The sequence below is a fragment of the Octopus bimaculoides genome, chromosome 23, assembly GCF_046866305.1.
Source record: "Octopus bimaculoides isolate indiv1 chromosome 23, ASM4686630v1, whole genome shotgun sequence".
NCBI lineage: Eukaryota > Metazoa > Mollusca > Cephalopoda > Octopoda > Octopodidae > Octopus > Octopus bimaculoides.
The window spans coordinates 35,361,829-35,384,328 of NC_142950.1; the positions used below are offsets into that span (position 1 = coordinate 35,361,829).

A 22,500-nucleotide genomic window follows, 5' to 3' on the forward strand; every position below is an offset into this window, starting at 1 on the left:
CTTCAGGCAAATTCCTACTGCATCACCTGCTACACTTCCGTTAGCCTGGGGTGGGTAGGGGTGAAGCCTTGAGTGCTCTTTTTCCTTGTTGCTGGGAGTGTCAACTATTCCCGGTATTGTATTGCGTCACCTTTTTCAGATGTGGTGCAGTCTTTTGTTGTATTGTATGTGTGTCCGGCTTTCTGGATATTCATTGGATATTCGCTCTACAAAGTGTGTCTTATCATTGATGAGGCTGATAAGATTTTTCCTAAGTGGACATCTGCTTTAAAGAATTGGAAAGTGGTTTGTGTTTGTTTTGCTGTCCTTGTTGATGTCTTTGGAGGCAGGTGCCGTTGTTATGAAAAGAAACAGATCGACAGAGTTGTAAAGAATTTTAACAAACGATTGGTGTGAAGCATGTGTTGGAGACGGTGGCAGCGGCGATGATGGTGGTAGTGGCGGCGGCGGTGTTGAGAACTTATCCTTAGCCAAATCCATGTGTTGGTCTTGACTTTCCCTTCAATTTCTCTCAAGTATTACCCAGGCATCGTTTTCATTTTCCAGTTGTTTAGTCTTTGTTCCCCATCTTGTTTCTTTAATTGTTTTCGGTGTGTCACGTTTTCACTTGGTATCATACTGCTGTTTCTACAGACAATAATCAAAAGTTCAACCTGTTGTTCGACGTACAATCTGAGACTGTTTTCCTCTTTGACAGCACAGATCTTGCGTCTTTTGAGGCTTTTTCTTCCCTTGTACTTAAGCACATACAGTCTTTCGATATCGCTTTTAAGGGTCAGTTCCTTTTCCACTGTCATCACTTTCCTGAATTTTCTATTTCCTCAAGCTTGTTCCTTGTCCACCTAGCAATACTTGCGCCGTATCGCATTAAAGATACAGTATTGAGCTCCAGTATTGTAACTAAGTCTTCTTCTAAACTTGCCAAGACGGCCGCCACCAACAAGGTAATGGATTTTTCAGGCTGCACATTCAGCACCCTAATCTTGGCAAGACGTTGACCGCGATAGCTAGGGATTAAGAAAAAGTTGTCATTCCTCAAAGTGGTTGCGGAATTACATCTAGCTTCTTCTTCCGTCCCAATTCTCACCTCACTGGTTCCAAACTTCTTTCCTCGGATGATGTGAATCTTTTGTTCCCACATGCACCCAAAGCGTTTTTGTACTTCGCTCTCGGGAGCATTTTCCACCCACCGATGCTTGACTCCGATGCAACGGTACGTGACCGTACATCTTGCGATATTTTCTATCACGTCAGATGGAGGGTTTAGAGTTACTATTCTCCTATGTCTTTTAACAACTTTTTCTAGCAAATTTTAATTCTTCTTAATCTATGTGGAAGCACTCCATATTTCTCGCCGCTGACGCAAATGACGCAGATGCGATATTTGCATTTTTATGTTTTATTTCTTTCGTATTGTTGTTGCTGCTGTCACTACTACTGCTGCTGCTGCTGCTGCTGTTGTCGTTGTTGTTTTCTTTGTCGACACCTAAAGTTTTGACGTTGCTTAGAGACGAAATGTTTGTTTTCGCCGAAAGCAGTTGGAATTTAAAAATTGTTTATGCGCACACTCTGCAAAACAGGGGGTGTTTCTACGCAAAAATACTATCTGCACAATCTAGACAGTCTCCGAAATGTAATGATAACAACAGAAAGGAAAAGACGGGGGTCTTAGAAAGCTGAAAAGATTACAATACTTTTTCAACTTACGGAGCACAGAAAAAGCTTAGGTTTGAAAACCCTTCCTACCCTTCTGTAGGAGCTCTTCGTCAAACAACAGATTGAACCTTTGGTTATTGCTGTTAGAAACAGCAACACGATACTCAGAGAAAACGTGACATGCCGAAAAAAAATTAAGAAACAAGATGGAGAACAAAGACTAAACAAATAAAATATGAAAACGATGCCTGAGCAATACTTGAGAGAAATTGAAGGGAAAGACAAGACCGACACCTGGACGTGGCTAAAGAAAAGTTTTCGACACCGTCGCCAACATCTCACCTCCATCACCCCCGTCGCCGCCGTCTCCAACACGTGATTCACATCAATCCTTTGTTAAAATTGTTTACAACTCTGTCGATCTGTTCCTTTTCATAACAACAGCAACAACAACAACAACAACATCAACAAGGGCGGCAAAACAAACACAAACCACTTTCGAATTCTTTTAAGCAGATGTCCACTTAGGAAAATCTTATCAACCTCATCAATGATAAGACACACTTTGTAGAGCGAATATCCAATGAATATCCAGAAAGCCGGATACCCAACGCTACACACACATACACACGATACAAACACTAACACAACAAAAGACTGCACCACCTCTCGCAAAAAAAAAAAAAATGAAGCAAACCAGAAAGAAAACTGATTCTGAATTCAAAACCAGTGGAGCAAAACCTCTGCCGCCCTTGCGGTGGTGTCTCAATAGAAATACCGGTTGGTGGTACCCTAAAACACACCTCATTCGTGAGTAAAAATGCCAAACAAAATAGCAAACGATTACGATGTGAACGAAACTCGAACCAATGGTGAAGATGCCGCTCACGGCCGGTGTTCCACTGCGCAGCAGGGTGGGCCCCGTCGTAACCCAGCCACTGCTAACAATGCTGTGAGACATAACTGGAGTAAACAAGTGGATCCTTACTATCGGACCATCCCAGTGCATGCAAATGGCGTACTAGTCAGAGGGCACAGAAAACAAATGCACAGAGAATGGAAGGCAATGGATCTGTTTTAAATTGCTGAACAGAGATTATGTGACCAAGCAAGAGCAATACAAAAGCATGGATGGTTAACAGAATTGGAGCCAGAAACTATTAAAAGAACGACATCAAGTGATGCTGGGCATAGGAGAAACGTAAGTGTTATAGTGGAAGACATGGACAATTGTTTGCAAGAATATACTACCGTGAATCGTGAAAGAATCGAGATCAGTGACTATTTAAACAATGAAGACCAAATAATAATAAACAGGATTTTGGATCTATTAGATACAGAAGGGACAGGATTTATGTGCGACTTTAAGAACGCTAACCAATGGAGATTAAATCAAGAGACAAGTAAAGTCAATAATGTATTGAAACACATTGAAACAAAGAATATTACATAAAAATAAATTCATCAAGGTTGTAAGTAGGCTGTCCATCTTTTATTCTTTGACTTTTCCTCCTGCATCCCTTCTGTTCCAATGATACTTGTCACTCATTACAAGGAAGTCATATACAATTAGATATTCCTGTCATCAACTTCCACTTGAGGGGTAGGCAGGAGATTGACAGGTGATTATCCACTGCATTACCTTTACCAAGGTGCAAAGGACCGTTTTCCCTGTGGTCAGCCACTTCGGGATTTCTACCCTGTTGTTGCTCATTTCATCTATCGGCAAAACTCTTCTCTTGCATAATACTCGTGCCCACCTGGACCTGGACATTTCCTGTTTGGTAGCTTTCTTGTCTGCTTAGTCACCATTTCAGTTGTTACCTTTATATTATGATTTTTTACTCATTGAAATTGTTACTGAATGGTTTCATGCCAAGAATGGCGAGACATATTTAATAATAATCGGACATGGCTGAATGAAAATGCATGGCTTAGGATCTTTGCTAGCGGTGGCTTGAAAACGCCACCTCCACCTCCAGCCCACAAAATACTGTAAAGAAAAATATGCAATGTTCTTTCTCTCACACACGCACGTTGCAAAACTTACAGATGGGTTGCTGAAATGAAATCTCTATGATGTTTTGAGGGGAAGGTAAAACTTGACAAACTGCTTCTCCCTCTGTTTTTGGACTACCGTGATGTTTGTTTGAAAAAGATTATAAATGTGATAAAATAATGAAAACAATATTTACTAAGCAAGTGAGCACTATTATACAAAGAAATAATTAGACATAAAATATAAAAATTATTAGAATTGGGAATCAAATGAGAAAATACTCCAGCCCCCAAAATACTGTAAAGAAATTCACGCAGTCAGACTAGCGGCAAAAGAAGACGCATCGGAGTTATGCCCCTTAGATTAGTGCATTTTTTTTGTCAGTGAAGGAAGAGAATTGATTCACTTAATCCTAGTACTTGATCGACGCTAATTTTTGTTACGAGAGCAGATTGAATGGCGAAGGGAGGTAATTCCGTACTGCGAAATATTTCATCCGACTTCAGTGATTCTACAACCAAAATCCAAAACTTAATAACGAAGAACACGTTTCAATGAACAACTGAATTTATTTAAGCTCTGCGACTAATGAGATATTATTATTATTATCAAATATATATAAAAGAATTATTATTTTTATTGATTTGAAGGTAATAAATCTCGGTATGTAAATGTTGGTTGAAATGAACTCTAACGAAGAACGGTAAGTATCGAGTTATTCTGGAATTTCTGGAATTTCTTGAATCTGAAATGCAAACATAAGAGAAAAAATGATCAAAGAAAGGCATCAAAGAAAACTATTAAATATTCATAAATATAAGAACGCATGCGCATGCACTCTCATCAATATATATATATATATATATATATATATATCTTCACCTTACTTTGAGGTGTGCGGATAATATCGCACTGACTTGGTACTTCAACTTAAGTACCTAATTCAACTGAATCTCAATTATTTATATATGCGCATATATATATATATATATATATATATATATATATATATATATATATATATATATATATATATATATATATGTGTGTGTGTGTGTGTGTGTGTGTGTGTGTGTGTGTGTGTGTGTGTGTGTAAAGAAAGAAAAGGATAAAGAGACCAATGGCAAAGTTAGAATTATATTTTATGGATAAAGTCTTACAGCTGTTTCAGGGAAAATCCAATGTATCCCTTCATCGGAGACGGTAATAGTAGAGGAATAGATTATTACATCTATAAGAGGAGATTTGTAGTAAGAAGTGAGAGCGATGCGCAGAAAAAAGAACAAAAAAGAAACACTACTTGGATGGATGGATGTGTGCGCGTTTGTGTGTTCTTCTGCGTGTATGTGTACGGACATGCGCACATGTATTTATGAATATGACCTTCCGTGTTTATGTTTATCCCTCGTCCCTTTGCGGTTCGATAAACAGATTTTGTTTTGACGAGGCTCACCAGCTAGCCACGCATGCACACCGCTTCCTTACCGTTTCTACTACTTACCCATTTATTTACAGACTCCACAAGAACGCTTGCAGTATAGAAGCATGTACGCTGGATTGAGTGTACATTCATCCCTTGCGGCCCAGCTTGGACATTGGCTGTTTTCATCGATGCAGGCTGCAAATGAAGAAATAAACAGTAATTCTAACAAGTTCTTTATAAAGGCACAATAAAAACATATAATGAAAAGGGATAAGGAGTTAAAGGAAGAGAGGGGGAGAAGGAGAGAGAGAGAGACTGAGAGGGCGTGTGTAAACAATTAGATGGGCCCCCATTATATGAATGGTACCATATGTTATCGCCCTTAATGGAATTTTAAAAGGAGAGCGCAAGAGACTACGACAAGGGATTTTGTTCAATTCACCCACGACGGCAAACGCCACCATCGCCGCCACCACCACCACCACCACCACCACCACCACCCTACCATCATCATCATTCACATCACATTAAAGAGAGAATACCTGTGTGAAGATTTTTTTCGCAAGTGGACAATAAAACGGGGATTTTTGCCGTTCAAATTTTACACACACATACACACAACCACAGACACAGACACAGACACACACGCACACACACCCCCACACACATACATGCACACACACACACAAACACACATATACACACACGCACGCACACAGACACAAACACACACACTCGTGGCTTTCGGGAAACTCCGAGTACTGTACTCACCATTTCCAAATCATCACAAATCTCAACGCCCATTTGTTAAATTCCTTTCGCTATGAAATATTTGGAGGTTTTTTTTTAATTAGAAATTGTTTGTAAAACCTCGTTAGTTTTCAAAAGCAATAGCAATAACAGTAGAAAGCGGGTGGAGCAGGAAAAGTGAATGGCAACCGAGTAGAAGAAGCCAAAGCTAAACTTACGTTCAGGTGCGTCGGAATCGTCAGTTTTGACGTCACACTTGTTACAAGATTTCTTACAATTTGAGATCATGTAGTCAGGGTTCTTTCTACATTCCCCGCTTTTGGCCCAGTAAGAACAATGCATATTTTGATCCTCGCACTCTGAAATCGACAACAGCAACAGCAATAAATAATAATAATAATAATAATAATAATAATAATAATAATAATAATAATAATAATAACAACAATAATAACTCGAATGTGGAGTCTGAAAACAACTCTCAATATAGAAAGATGTGGACGTAGAGGTAATTCAAATGTGGAGTCTAAAAACAGAAACAATTCCTGTCATAGTAGGTGCATTAGGTATGATAAAATAGTCAGACAAATACATAACAAAAACACCAGGACTTACAAATATATATAACATACAGAAAATAACACTACTAGGCACTGCACACATCCTACGTAAAACACTTTCAATACAGTAAAAATAAGAGCATCACAACAAATTACAGTATATGTCTAAGGAACACAGCTGTGCTCGGTAGTGAAGTGAAAGTACGTGATGAAAATAAGACTACTTAATAATGACAATGGTTTCCCATTTTGGCACAAGGCCAGCAATTTCGGTGGGAGGGGAGAAGTCAATTACATCGACTCAACTTTTAAGTGGTGCATATTTTATCAACCTCTGAAAGGATGAAAGGTAGAATCGACCTCGGCAGAATTTGAACTCAGAACGTAAACATAGACGAAATACCGCTAAGCATTTTGCCCGGCGTGCTAACGATTCTGCCATCTCAGTAATTGTTTCAAACTTAGACAGAAAGCTAGTATACATACACACATACGTACGTACGCACATACATGCATACAAACATTCATGCACGCGTATATATGTATATATATCAGAACGTAAAACAGACGAAATACTGTTAAGTATTTCTCCCAGGAGCGAGAAATGGTAGGAGAGACAAAAGGTGAGAGAAGAATTACTAGAAAGGCTTAAGTGTGCGTTGTATACAGCCAATCAGTACAGCCAAGTTACAGTGCGTTGTAGTAGCAAACAAAGAAAGTGGCAGAGGTGTGGGCAGAGTAGCAATGTATAAGTAAAACATGGACTGTGTTGGTATTTTTCGTGAGGCGCTGGAGTATGTATATGTAGAGAATGCATGTGCATGTGTATGTTATGCCTGTGTGCGCGTATGCGTGTAGGTCTATTCAGTCAGTCTATATATATATGCGTCTGTGTGTGCGCGCGTACGTATATGTTAATACGTGCATGTGTGTGTATATGTTAATACATGTCTATATAAATAAGTATACTTACAAACGTGCATATATATATGTACATACATATCGATATCTGTCTATCTATCTATCTATCTATCTATCTATCTATCTATGATATCTATCTATCTCTCCCTCCCTCCCTCTCTCCTTTATCTGTCTGTCTGTCTATCTATCTATCTATTTGTATGTATATACATGTATATATACATGTATTAATACATGTGTAGGTGTATGTAAGTGTTGGTATGTTTACCTGTGCTGTGTCCACTATTCATCAGATACATGAAAGCACTTAAGCGTTGTTAGATGTTCAGAAATATTTCTTGGACGGAAAGTAAAACAAGAGAGGAGACAAACCAGTGAAAAGGGAAGTCCAGTGGGGCTTATTAAGGCGAAGAGAAAAAAAACACTGGATTACAGGAAAACTTGCAGATATCGAGCAAACATTTAGAAGACTAGGAGTAAGTTAAGAGTAAATTGACTGTGAAATGATCATGCTAATCAAGTGGGTAGCTCATTAAAATATTAAGAACATTGTGTAGAAGAGACGAACACCTCTCGTTTGTGACATGGACGCTTAATTATGTCATTTTGGCTTCTTGGAGGGCATTTCTCTTTTGGAAAATTTCTATGTTACACATGCGAGTACTTTGTTTGAGAAAGAATTAAGAATGCAGGCAAGAAAACGGAACCTTGAGGTTGTCAAGAAGATCTAAGCAGATGAGGTTTTGATTAAAATAAGAAGATATTGTTAAAGAAACGATTAGACAAGATTAGACATAAAAGAGCCTTCCAATTGTCAAACGGACGTTTGATTTGTGTCCCTTTGGTTGCTTGGAGGGTAGTTTTTTTTCTGGAAAGTTCCCATGCTACACGTGTGAGTTGTTTGTTTGGAAAAAACGAGAGGGGAGAATGCAAGCGAGAAGACGAATCCTTGACTTCGTCAAGTGTCTTGCTGTAAAGCTTTTTCAATCCAGTTTGTGAGAGTCACATGCAGACGATAGGCAAGGCAGTGTCGTCATATGAGTCTCATAGTATGCGCATTCGAATATTAGAGATCCATTCTTGTTCATCATAGCCAATACTTACTGCTACATTGCTTACAAGACTTTTTACAGTTCGGTAGCATGTATCCAGGGTTTTTTTTGCATTCTCCCTTCTTTGCCCACGATGCACAAAAATTATTTTTGTCAACACAGTCTACAAAAAAAATGGTGGGTCGATTGATGTAGCAAAAGAAAAAAAAAAAGAAAAAAAAGAGAAAACAAGAAAATATCGAAATAACAACAAAGAAGAACAATATCAGGTAAAAACGGTTACAGCTGTCAATTATTCTTCTCTACCCTCACTCTCAATAACAATAAAACAAATAAACAACATAACATAAACAAACAGTTCTTATTTTTTACCTTTACCACCACCTCCACCACCTCCTCCTCCACCTCCACCACCTCCTCCCCCACCTCCGCCTCCACCGCATTTTTTGCATGATTTCTTGCAGTGGACCAGCATGTAGTTCGGGTTTTTCTTACACTCGCCCTGCTGGGCCCATGACGGGCACGATGAGTCGTCGTCGAAGCAGTCTAGAAATATAAAAAAAGGTAGAAGTAGAAAGATAAGCATAAAAATTATTTACTTCATTAAGACAACTATTTAATTAAGTAGAGAGATTGATATACATAATGTGGTGCCAGCTAAAATAACGTTTGTATTGTAAAGGGTGAAAAAAAAAAAAGGAAGAAGAAAACCCGAAATATTAGCGTTAATGATAATTCTTTAGCAGAAAAACAAGGGAGACAACCCTGATATGTAAATGTTTAAAAAGTTCGAATAACGTCCCTACGGTAATGGAGACACTATTAATAACTATCTAATAGACATAGAAAGCTGTGCATTCTCTAGAGCCTGGGAAATTCGGAGCTATTCAGTAAGATGAAGAATGTTGGGCTGAAAAGGTTTAACAAAAGAACTAAATATTGCTAGATTTGTTCCCCTTATTTGCCGACAAATTAAAAAAAATTCATCAGTACCAATATTATTATTTCGTCTCCAAAATGATTTCTAATTAGATTAATAATGATGCTCTCCAACACTTCTCTCTCTCCCCGCCTCTCTCTCCCCGCCTCTCTCTCCCCGCCTCTCTCTCCCCGCCTCTCTCTCCCCGCCTCTCTCTCCCCGCCTCTCTCTCCCCGCCTCTCTCTCCCCGCCTCTCTCTCCCCGCCTCTCTCTCCCCACCTCTCTCTCTCCTCGCCTCTCTCTCCCCGCCTCTCTCTCCCCGCCTCTCTCTCCCCGCCTCTCTCTCCCCGCCTCTCTCTCCCCGCCTCTCTCTCCCCGCCTCTCTCTTCCCGCCTCTCTATCCTCGCCTCTCTCTCCCCGCCTCTCTCTCTTCTCAGTGATGCAGTACAGCTTCCGCAGAGCCACAGTCGACTTCTGTCACTCGCCATTGTGCTCTCGCTTTACAGAAGTCCAGCAAAGTCTTCGAAAGTGTATGGAATACAAATCTCCCTTCGAAACCTCTCACCTATCGGCTGTACTCCATCTCTCATCTATTAGATCGGTAAATTTCATATCAGACCGCACTATCACATCATGTATTGACTAAACTCTTTCTGCTCCACCGGTGAGTCCCCTAGGGCCTCATCTGTCTCTACCCCTCATTTTTCTACACATTAATTCTCGACCCTGCAGTAACTGTTATTCCAAGTCCTTTCTTCCGAGGTCTTCAGTCTTCGACCTCGTTTATGTCTTTCTTGCTGCTGTTGACCTACAAGTTTACACGTAACATTAAAAACATCTGGGACATGTCTAATGCTCTTCCTCTAGACTCAGCACTTTAAACAGAAAAAAGAATATAAGAAAAAAAAGAGTGTTTCTGGTCTTTGGTAAGTAAGGGAGACAACTGTGGATATGTTTCATGCTAGTTATACCTCCTTAGTAAAGCGTAGTCCAATATCCACATAAGAACGAAAGAGAATAATATCAATTTTAAGAGTGAAGAAACATCATGTGTGTTAGATGCATCATTTATTCGATCATTTCACTTCTGCATTGATGCTTTCTCATTTGTCATCAAAATGGATGTCGTATGTTCACAGGAAGTCAAACATCGATAAACGTGTGTTTTTTGTTTTCGTGTTTATCGCAAAAAATTTCATTGAGAGTAGTTAACGGCACCCTTATGCGAAATGATTTAAAAATATATTTTGTTTAAAACACCAAACTTTGGCGATATCTTTCGTTCTGTCATAGCCAAATTGCAGGACTTCTTGAATGGTTCACCTAATGAAAATTCATCTAGAAATTTTATTACTGATGCGGCCCGCTTGATGATGAGCCACGTCTCTTGTGACCGGTGCTCATGAGTGGTGGCCCACGTCTGCTTTAGCTTTTGGTTGAATATGTCCCTTCAAGAATTTTCACATCAGTAACTACAACAAGAAAAAAAAAACGACAAAAAAAAAAACAGACAAGAATAAGAACAAGAAAATGTTACTCACTTTTCTTTCCACCTCCGCCGCCGCCTGTAAAATACAAAGAAAATGAATTAATTAGATAAGCTCATTAATTAAAATGATACTGTCAGAGCATGCATACATACATACATACATACATATATATATATATATATATATATATATATATATATATATATATATATATATATATATGTATATATGTATATATATATATACTTACATACCAACCTAATATATATATAAATACATATGCATATATGAATATATACGTCTACATATATGTATGTATATGTATGTATGTATGCATATATATATATATATATATATGTGTGTGTGTGTGTGTGTGTGTGTGTGTGTGTATACACCTCTGCTCGCGCGCGCTTGTGCGTGCGTGTGTGCACAAATAATAAGAGAGACCTGGGTGTGATCATTATAGAAAACACATGGTCGTCTTGCTCAAAAGGATTTAAGCTTAAACTCCGAATTGCTCGTCCCGTCGCTGTCATGAGTGGCTATAAAAGAAATCCAATTTGAGCTGACATGGAGGTAATACTAGAGATAAACACAGTTAGGTTTGATAAAATTACATTTACATGGAGCGAGCGTATATAAGAATGTTGAATTCTACATACCTGAACACAGTTGCGTTGGCTTGCTTGGCGAAGAACCTCGGCAGTAGCATTTACAATCTTTGGCACGGTAACCACCGTTCGGACAAGTAGCTCTATTTGGGCAGCGACCTGGAAAATAATAAAAAGTGTATGTCAGACAGATTGCTCTGAGGATTGTATAGTGTTGTCATTTATGTTGTATATCCAGTTTGCTCTGAATGCACTCATACATGTATTTGTATTTACATATTTTTTTCATGTTTTACTTGTTTCTGTCATTAGACTGCGGCCTTGCTGGGGCACGGCCTTGTAGAGTGTGTGTATGCACGTGTGTATGTATGTGTATGTATGTATGTGTGCGCGTATGTGTATGTATGCATATGTGTATGTGGATGTTTGTGTATATATATGTATGTGTGTGTGTAAGTATGTGTATATATATATATATATGTGTGTGTGTGTGTGTGTGTGTGCAACTTTATGCCTGAATTTTATATGGAGATGTAATGACTTCATACTTACTGTCGCATGTGTACATAAGGTTGGCTAGTTTGATGTCTCTGAAGCTGAGGCCAGGAGATTTACCTATGACGTGCTGATAACTTCTATCTTTCGTCTGGATTGTCATTCGGCCATTTGAAGAGAATGCCTAAAACGAGAAAAAAAAATGTGTGTACTGGCACACATACACACACACACATATACATACATACATACATATCACCCACGTCATAAGCAGTTGTCTGAAAATGTCATCACGGTATTAACTACCGATGAGACATGTTATAGCTAGGACACTCTATAATGAGATCCATCAAAAGGATAACCTTGAGGACAAAGAAATAAGAACCCACGGTATGGTAGAAGCCATAGCCACTCATAATAAAAAGGAACATTGGTGGAATGTTCCAGTAAAGACCACGAAACAAATGTAAGCACAACAGACCTGATAGAATGATTCGGGATAGAGAAGAGAAACAGTGCTCAGTTGTAGAAATTAGCTTCCCAGAGGATGTTAGCATAAAGCTGAAGATCAGTGAAAATGAGAGCACCTATGCTGAACTATTGAGGAATCTGCTGTTACTCTATCCAGATTACAAGTGCAGGTTTATACCCATAATTATTGGGGCCCTGGGATATGTAACACACAACACGAATACCAATCCTGGGAAATTAGACTTCTCAAATCCTGAAAGGAGAAAGCTAATTCGAAGACTGCAGATCCAAGCTAATTCGAAGACTGCAGATCCAAGCCATCACTGGAACTGTAAAAACCTGTAAAACTTTCCTGAAGTTTATCATTTAAATATATATGAGAATGTCTAGATATGTAACATGGTGCACCAGCATGACCGCAGTCACTTGGCTGAAACACATAAATAAATAAAATATATAAATACATAAAACATACAAATCTGCACATACATACATACATACATACAAATAAAAATACCCTGTGTTGATATTGAAATTCCAATGAAGGTACCTTGGATCTAGGTTAGAAATCGGTTCTTTCTCTTTTGGCAAGAAATCTTGAAATAAACTGAATAATGACATACATACATGCATCGAAGAAAGAGCAAAAGATATACTAGTAAGTTTAGTTGCTGCCACTGGCCACTCCAAATTATGTTCCCTTGCTCATTTTAATTTTAATTATGCAAAATGCTCTGTCAATGTGCTGTAATCTTTTTCTATAAGTCTTAGTCTTTTGTCTGACAGGAGTCAAGTTAGGGCAACTACTGAGCTGATGATGACTATTAAGGCAGAAACATTTGTCCAAAGCTGTCCTTTTATTAAAAAAAATACAATAAAAAAACCAATACAAAAAACAAAAGATTTGTTTTTCCTATGTGACATGAAAATTATGGAAGATTCTTAATCTTTGTGGCAAGTTTTAGTTTCTTGTCTGGAGTCGATGACATTTGCCAACAGGCATTTATTTACTGTTTGTCGAAGCGAAGGTAATTTCAGTAAATCAAGCAATTATCTTTTTATCTTGTATAACATGAAATACATCTTTATTCGTCAAGTGTCTGTTATGTGGGTGTTTGAGAGAGAGAGAGAGAGAGAGAGAGAGAGAGAGAGAGAGAGAGAGAGAGAGAGTGTGTGTGTGTGTGTGTGTGTGTGTGTGTGTGTGTGTGCGTGTGTGTGTGTGTGTGTGCGCGCGTGTGTGTGTGTGCGTGTGCGCGTGTGTGTGTGTGCGTGTGCGTGTGTGCGGTAGTGTGGGACACATATTTCTACCTCGATAGCCGTCATCAGCACAGCGGTTGTCGTACCTTAGCTCCAATTAGGAATAAGACTTAGACATGTACGAAAAGATTAGAAAACATTTACGGCCTTGAATACTCTGCATAACCAAAAACAAAAATGAGCTGAGAGTAATGACTTGGATTATCTGCGCATGCGTTTGTGAATGCATACGGGATTTACTGACGCTGAGGGTCTTGGTTAACAGAGTTATCCATGCCGGAAAATTATTGCTTTTAAGCTCTGATATGCTCCCATCATTAAATATTTCAACCCCAACTTGGAATAGAAAAAACCTCCCCAAAACTAAAAAAAAAAAATCAAAGACAGCAAAAACTACTCTGAAAGAGAGCGGGATCGAACCGATGATCATAAGAGATACTTACGTAAGCCCCGTAATGCATGACACTTGTATAATCGTAAGGAACACCATAGTCGTTGACAACAGCACTGGTGTACCTCTGGAAGTTATAGCGGACGCCTGCTGGGATATTGTTGTCTAATATATAGACGTAATTATTGCGGTTGGGCCTCGTCTGTTCGTGTTGAAATCCTACAGCATGACCGATTTCGTGAACTATGATTCTTTTCTGTAAAACAAATTAAAAAAGAAAAGATTATATACACAAATAGTCGTGGTTGTGTGTTAAGAAACTTGCTTCCCAACCATTTGAATCTGGGTTCAGTCCCACTACATGGCATCTTGGGCAAGTGTCTTCTATCATAGCCTCGGGCCGCCCAAAGCCTTGTGAATGGATTTGGTAGACGGAAACTGAAAGATAACCGTCGTATATATGTATATATATATATATATATATATATATATATATATATATATATATATATATATATATATATATATATATGTATATGTATATGCGTGTGTGTGTTTGTGTCTATTTGTCCCCCTCCCACCATCGTTTGACAACCGATGCTGGTGTGTTTATGTCCCCGTAATTTAATGGTTCGGCAAAAGAGACCGATAGAATAAATACCAGGCTTATAAAGAATATGTCCTGGGGTCGATTTGTTCCTCTAAAGCCCCTTAAGGCGGTGATCCAGCATGGCCGCAGTCAAATGACTGAAATAAAAATAGCCATTCGATGTTTTAAAAAATCCAACTATATTCTTTTGCACTCTAGGCACAAGGCCTTAAACTTTTTTTGGGGAGAGGCTAGTCGATTATATCGACCCCAGTACGCAACTGGTACTTAATTTATCGACCCCGAAAGGATGGAAGGCAAAGTCGACCTCGGCTGTATTTTGAACTCAGAATGCAAAGACGGGACGAAATGTCGCTGAGTATTTGGTCCGACGTTGTTAACAGTTCTGTCAAGACATGAAAAAAAGGCGAAACGGAATAAGAACTTACGATGCGGCATCCAGGAGCGAGAGAAACGTATTGAGCACCTCCGATCATGCCAACGTAGGAAGAACAACTGGAAAATAGAAGATATATATATATACATACATATATATACATACATATATATATATATATGGGAGAATATACAAATAATAACAACAGACGAACAGGTGGTGTAAATAACAAAAGTATATATTAGTATGACGCTCGGGAATACGGAAAGTCTTTGACGTTTCGAGCTACGCTCTTCAACAGAAAGAATACGGAGACAAGGAGAAAAACACGGAGAAAAAAAATTGAATAGTGTTCAGTCAACGGTCAATCATAATATATATATATATATATATATATATATACATATGTATGCATATAGAAGAAATATGTATGTGTATGTAGACACACACACACACACACACGCACACACTACGTATACATACACACACACATATATGTATTTATGTATGCGTAAAATTTCTACCCTTTTAGGGAGATCTTTTATTAGAACAACTCTGTGTATCCGCGTCGTCGTCGTCGTCATCGTCCTCCTCGTCCCCCCTCCTCCCCTCCCCTCAAAAGAAGAAGTCCTAACATCGGGCTACAAGTGACTTTAGATGCCAAGAACCCTCCTAAGAATCCTAGCTGTCCCTTATTATTATTATTATTGTTATTATTGTTATTCTTATAATAATAATAATAATAATAATAATAATAATAATAATAATAATAATAATAGTAATAATAATAATAATAATAATAATAATAATAATAATAATAATAATAATAATAATTATTATTATTATTATTATAACTGTGCAGTGGTATAATCGTTAGAGAGGTAGACAATCTGCTTTGTGGTCTTTAAGAGCATATATAAATATATATATATATATATATATATATATATATATATATATATATATAGAGAGAGAGAGAGAGAGAGAGCTCTTCTAAAGTCAACATTAACAACTCCACCAATAATTAACAGACATAATTCATAAAAGACTTATTCTCTCAATATAAAAACGTATAATTAACACAAATAATTGTACTAATCCGTCCCTTTACTTCTCCATTCCCGCCACGGGACATCAAAGAAACAATAACAGCCAGTAATTCATTAATCTATATTTTTCTTTTATGATATTGCTCCAAAATGTTTGTTCTATTCCATTGAAGGAATACATTGGACATAGAAATTGGAGTGCAACTGTAATTTCGACTTGTTTCAACTTTGTTTAATGACGTTAGCGAAAAGTTAAAGACCTCATCAAGTGCACCGAAAATGCGTCATTGTTTGTAATCCTAATGCGCAAAAAAAAAAAAATCTTGTCCAAGCTCTACAGATGCAAAGTCACTGGAGAATGAAAGAACGTATGATCCTTAAAATCAGTGAACCGGAACGATTTTTGCGCCACAGAACGGTTCCACTTTTCTCACAGACCAGGAGATCACGTGCATAAAAGAACACGAAGTGCGTAATATATAATTTTATTATTACATATATAAAACATACATACATACACACCCTAGCCCTATCTATCTATCTATCTATCTATCTATCTATCTATCTATCTATCTATCTATCTATCTATATATATATATATATATATATATCTGTCTATCTATCTATCTATCTATCTATCTATCTATCTATCTATCTATCTATCTATATATATATATATATATATATATATATATATATATATATATATATATATATCTATCTATCTATCTATCTATCTATCTATCTATCTATCTATCTATCTATAATTCAAATTGAATTATAAGAGGAAAAATATATTAATAACTTGAGAAGAACCACCAAGATGCAACTCAAACAATGAAGGAGATCAGACACCATCAATAAAAGCGTACTACTAATTTAAAAAACTAAAAAATCAAAAAAATTTATTATCCATAAAATCTATAAAATATTAGATTAAAAATTTAATTCAGTTTAGTAAATTTATAAAAACGAAAGTGAATGATAGACTACGCGCGTTTCGTGGCCACATAAAAGTGGAAAAAATCTGGGCAATTTACAATAAATCGATCAATATATATATATATATATATATATATATATATATATATATATATATATATGTATATATATACAGTGCAAAAACACCCCGAGGACTGCGACAGTCAATAAATTAGGAATAAAATTTTAAAATTCATTCTTTCTTTGCGACCTGATATCAAATAATCCACTACCCATCCCTGGGCCGAGGCCCGGTGGTTTGGGTCCCCTGCTCTTGACGTTTTCTTCACTCGGTAGACGTAGCTGCCCAAATGCCCTCAAATCACACATCTATTTGATGATGTGGTTGAAGTTAAAATCTATTCCTCGTCTTCAGGGTTTCGATGACGAGCCGCTCGGTCGGCTGAAATGCCTCCTCATCGAACACACAGAGCGTAATCCTATGTTCTACAATGCAGACTTCTGAATTGCGGTCTCTGTGGTCCATCAGGAGTGGGCTTTCTGCATGAAGGATATATAGTGAAGTGCCATCTAACATACTTAATGTAATATGTCTAAAAATATTCCTTTCATTAGTTGAAAATCGCACCCGCCTTTAGTATTAACGGCAATTCTTCCCAAAAACACAAGGGAGGGAACTCTAAAATTAAAATTGACTAAACATTCAGTAAAGATATGCATGGAGGTAACTATGTTCACATAACTCTTGTTAAACTTCATAAGCTAACTCACAAGGATGGCCACAAAATAAAAAATCTTTTCGACAACTTTCTTTTGAATAAAATTCTTTACTTACCCTCCGCCATTCCCCAAAACTATTCTGTTGCGATCATTCCAAGTCGCATTCCGAAATGTTAAACAGGTGTAACGGTTCCACTCGTCGATCGCTGCTCTCACCTGGGCCAGTTGAGCATGAGTAACTGTAGATATAAAATAAAACAAATAATAACAACAAGGTGTCTAACACCGCTTCAAACCCACTTTCTTAAAGATAGGGATTCAGTCGATTTCATCAATATCAGTAACTCAAAACTACTTGGTTTCATCGATCTCTGGAAGGACTAAAACAAAAGATAGTTTTGGTAGGATTTGAACGTGGAAAGCAAAAAAAATACCGAAAGCTATTTTGTCTGACCGAAAGAACAAATAAAAAACAACAAAACATCGACGTCAAAGCGAGGGATTGAACTCAGTACCGTATAATTGGTAACTATACTTCTCAAGAAGTTTAGTTATAAGATTCCAAGCACTAACATAATCATTGTGTGATCCTTGCTAATAAAGCGTGTTATTGACATTAGATCCCACTCCGGTTTAATTTAACTTTCATCCTTCTGGGGCTTTATAAAATTAAGTACTAAACAGTTACCGGGGAGAGTGAAAGATGACTTTATGGTAAAGGTGAAACCCAAACCAGTTCCCTCGTTGATACGGTGTATACCTTCAGTACTGATATCAGAATGGAGCTCGGACTGAGAAAGTGTGGTGTGTTAGTCTTGAAGAGAGACAAAATGAAAAGTATAAACGGGCTAACGATACCGTCGGAGGAGGTTATGAAGAAGATAGAAGAGACGGGCTATAAGTACTTGGGGATTTTGGAAATGGATAAATTGATGGAGAAAGAAATGACAGAAAAATTTAAGGTGGAGTACTTGCGAAGACTGAGACTGATCCTTATGTCGAAATTTGAACGGACGGAATAAGATTGAAGCTATCAACACCTGAGCGGTTCCACTCCTTAGATATGGAGCAGGGGTAATTGTATGGACAGTAGACGAATTAAACAGCTTAGACAGAAAGACAAGGAAGTTGCTAACTAGATATGGGTCACTCCACCCAAAAAGTGACACAGACAGACTTGGAACCGCTCGAATACTCCGGAAGGTGTTCGAAAAATAAGAGGTGTTACCTTAGTTCACTGGTAGTGAACTGCTGACACCGTAGTACATCTCCAGCGTTAGAAGCTGTGCAAAGGCAATAGTAATAATAAATAATAATAACTTTCGCACGCGCCATCAATTTTAGGGGAGGGATTTCATTATACAGTATTTAATTTAATATACAATGTTAATGAATATTCAATACTTACAGTCATTTCGCAGTTGGTAAGGGACTATCTTGTTCGTCCAGCGACGAGAGAGAGGTCGGGTAGCTTTCCTCCTTTTCCTTAGACTGTCTCCTGTTCTGTTTCTGTTGGAAAACAGAACCAAAATCCCTGTATTAGTTACAATGATGTGGAAATGCATTTATAAAATATCTACAAGCGACCTCCTTCATATTCCGCATACCTGCGTTTGTTGGCCGATATCCGGATCTTTTTTAAAACGGGGGCCACATTTTTCATTAATGTTTTACGTAGTGTTTTTGGTACCGAAAGACTTTCAAACTTCGTATACTTATCTATTTTGCGTTATAGAACAGAAAAATATTTTTGTATTCGAATTTATTTCATGTAAAAAATTGTCTTATTTCGATAATTTCAACCAATCACTGACAAGTATTCAGTTGTTTATATTTACTCCTTGGCTGATTAAGCGATGTAAAGCGTATTTAATCTCCATACCTTCGTTTTATTTGCTTTTTTTCATTTTAAATTTGCTTTAACCCTAACCTTAACCCTAGGGTTAGGGTTATGGTTAATTGTTTCAGAATCGTTTGTTTATGTAGTCGGCACTTAATGTATATCGGCTGAATGGACGTCAGTGATTGGTTGAAATTACAGAAATACGACAACTTTAACATGGAATAATTTATGGATTTCTTTTTTTTTAAAGAAGACTAAGAGAAAAAGATGTTTTATATGACACATTCTACCAGTGTTCCAAGTTTCAAAGTGTTTCGTTAATGAAAAATGTGGCCCCCGTTTTAAAAAAGATCCCGATATCCTATCTTTTCAAGATGCCGCCTACGTTTTCGTGAACCCTTTATCTGTTCAGGGCTCTTATATATTTTTAATTAAAGGGGTAGGACGAACAGGAGCACATTCTTTTTAGCGGTCCTCCTAAATTGGCGACAGTGGTAAACACACACACACACACGCAGAGGCGCAAGAGTGGCTGTGTGGTAAGAAGCTTGCTTCCGGTATAGCGCTGGCGTTGTGATTGACAACAATTCTTATTTGTAACATTCATGGCTGTGTTGTAAGAAGCTTGCTTCTCAACCGCCTAGTTCCGGATCCGGATTCAGTCCCACAGCATGGCACCTTGGGCAAGTGTCTTCTACTATAGCCACCCTCGTAGCGACAAAGGCCTTGTGAGTGGATTTGGTAGCCGGAAACTGAAAGAAGCCCGTCGTATATATATATTCTTTTATTCTTTTATTCTTTTACTCGTTTCAGTCATTTCACTGCGGCCATGCTGGAGCATCGCCTTAAAGGGATTTTCTCGAACAAATCAACCCCAGGATATATTCTTTGTAAGCCTAGTACTTATTCTATCGGTCTCTTTTCCCGAACCGCAAAGTTAGGGGGCATAAACACACCAGCATGAGTTGTCAAGCGGTGATGGGAGGGGGACAAACACAGATGCATACATACACATACGCACGCACGCACGCACGCACACACGCACGCACGCACGCACGCACGCACGCACGCACGCACGCACGCACGCACGCACACGACAGGCTTCTTTCAGTTTCCGTCTACCAAATCCACTCACAAGGTTTTGGTCGGCTCGAGGCTAAAGTAGAAGATACATACCCAAGGTGCCACGCAGTGGGACTGAACCTGGAACTATGTGGTTGGAAAGCAAGTTTTTTTACCATACAGCCAATCTATGTTTGCTTGTATTTGTCTCTATGTTTGTCCCCACCTCCCCTTTACAACCGGTGTTGGTGTGTTTGCAACCTCGTAATTTAGCGGTTCGGCAAAAGACACTGATAGAGTAAATGTCAGGCTTAAAAAGAAGAGCAACTCCTGGGGTCGATTTGTCCGACTAAATCCCTTCGAGACGGTGCCCCAGCATGGCCGCAGTAAAATAACTGAAAAAAGTAAAAGAAATAAAGTAAAGGAGTTCGTTGCGATTTGAGAACAGGTTTTGTTAGGTTGAGAGAATTAAAAGATAATGCAGACAGCGGATAATCCCCAAACATAATATTCGGTGTTGACAAGAAACAGCTGTCGAGATAAATACAACTTACAATCTCACGAGTTCCTGCCATTGTTCCCTTGTAAACAACATATCAAGTTCAACTTTGACCTCTCCACCAGATGAATCATACATCAGGAGTTCTCTGCCTGAAGAACGAGAAAAAGTATTTCATGTGAAAATATCTGAAAAGAGTTACTGTTTTATATTAGAATGCATATTTTTTCCATTTGGTTCCTAACCTCGTCTGTCTTTCTGATGCGAATGTCTCTTCGAAAATCAAAGAGAAAAATAACAGCTTCGAAGCCTCTAGTTTCCATATCCAGATTATGTAAGCACATTATTATCAATAATTGCTGCACTTGATTTTGTGAGTAAATGCCTAAATGACAATCTGGTGGGGGTGGGGAGTGGGTTACATAATACATGCATACATACATACTTACATACATACATACATATATACATACATACATACATAAGCATCTACACATACATAGATAATAATTAATACATGCATGCATACATACATGCATACATACATACATAAATACATATCAGGTCTGTTGTGCTTACGTTTTATTGAGGTCTTCACTGGGACACCAGAATTCCTTTTTATTATGAGTGGCTATGGCTTCTACCATATTGTGGGTTCTTATGATGACATACAAACATACACACAAACATACATAAATACATACATACGAGCGGTGTATGAAAAGTTTTGAGCCTTCATGGCCTTTGAGCTTTGAAGTCTTGTACCTTCATCAAAAGTCATGTACCATGTTTTGTCTTTTTAAGGCTCAAGTCTTTTCATACACCCTTCGTACATATATATGACAGACATGGTATAAACATTTTATCTTTGTAAACTGTATAGCACAGTAGGATAGAGAAGTTTTTGTTTAATTTCAACAACGAATTTAGTCTTTTCTCTGGTGAGCACAATTTTGTGAGAACTCCATTAAGATCTAACATGCGACCCAGATGAACACCGCCGCGTGGTTCTTGTGTGCATTCAGCAGGTTCAAGTATTAAAGCAAGGACTACAATTTCCTTTGTGCAGACCTTTTTACTGCACAAATAGCTCTGCAAATGCTCAATGTGGGCATCGGCTGTAAGAACTTCTCCAGTCGTAGGGGGACCGATCCTACCACTGCCCATGCTCGTTCCCCTATCATTGCTCTTCCCGGCGTCACTTTTATCCGTTCTCTGGTTAAACTTTTCTTCACTACTTACAATAGGGTGCATTTTCCTGAAAGCAACCGACAACCATGTAGTGGTGTTCATCCAGGCCTGGTGTTAGGTCGCAAAATTGCGTACACCAGAGAACAAATCAACTCGGCAGAGCAATCAAACGAAGAACTTGTCAATATATCTAAGAGAATGAGAAACATAACA

General features: G+C 38.1%; 1 protein-coding gene across 1 annotated transcript in view; it reads right to left on the bottom strand.

Moving 5' to 3' along the window:
* The window catches only part of LOC106871202 (uncharacterized), a 42,126-nt gene that overhangs the window by 16,791 nt on the left and 2,835 nt on the right, over positions 1-22,500 (bottom strand). The window contains exons 3-15 of the mRNA XM_089340737.1: positions 21,152-21,248; positions 19,101-19,201; positions 17,808-17,931; positions 15,034-15,100; positions 14,048-14,251; positions 11,934-12,060; positions 11,433-11,540; positions 10,822-10,845; positions 8,734-8,907; positions 8,414-8,524; positions 6,047-6,187; positions 5,162-5,273; positions 853-1,007 (exon numbers count right to left, since the gene is read on the bottom strand). Coding sequence (XP_089196863.1) covers positions 853-1,007; positions 5,162-5,273; positions 6,047-6,187; positions 8,414-8,524; positions 8,734-8,907; positions 10,822-10,845; positions 11,433-11,540; positions 11,934-12,060; positions 14,048-14,251; positions 15,034-15,100; positions 17,808-17,931; positions 19,101-19,201; positions 21,152-21,248 — 1,545 coding nt within the window. The remainder of the gene's footprint in view (positions 1-852; positions 1,008-5,161; positions 5,274-6,046; positions 6,188-8,413; positions 8,525-8,733; positions 8,908-10,821; positions 10,846-11,432; positions 11,541-11,933; positions 12,061-14,047; positions 14,252-15,033; positions 15,101-17,807; positions 17,932-19,100; positions 19,202-21,151; positions 21,249-22,500) is intronic.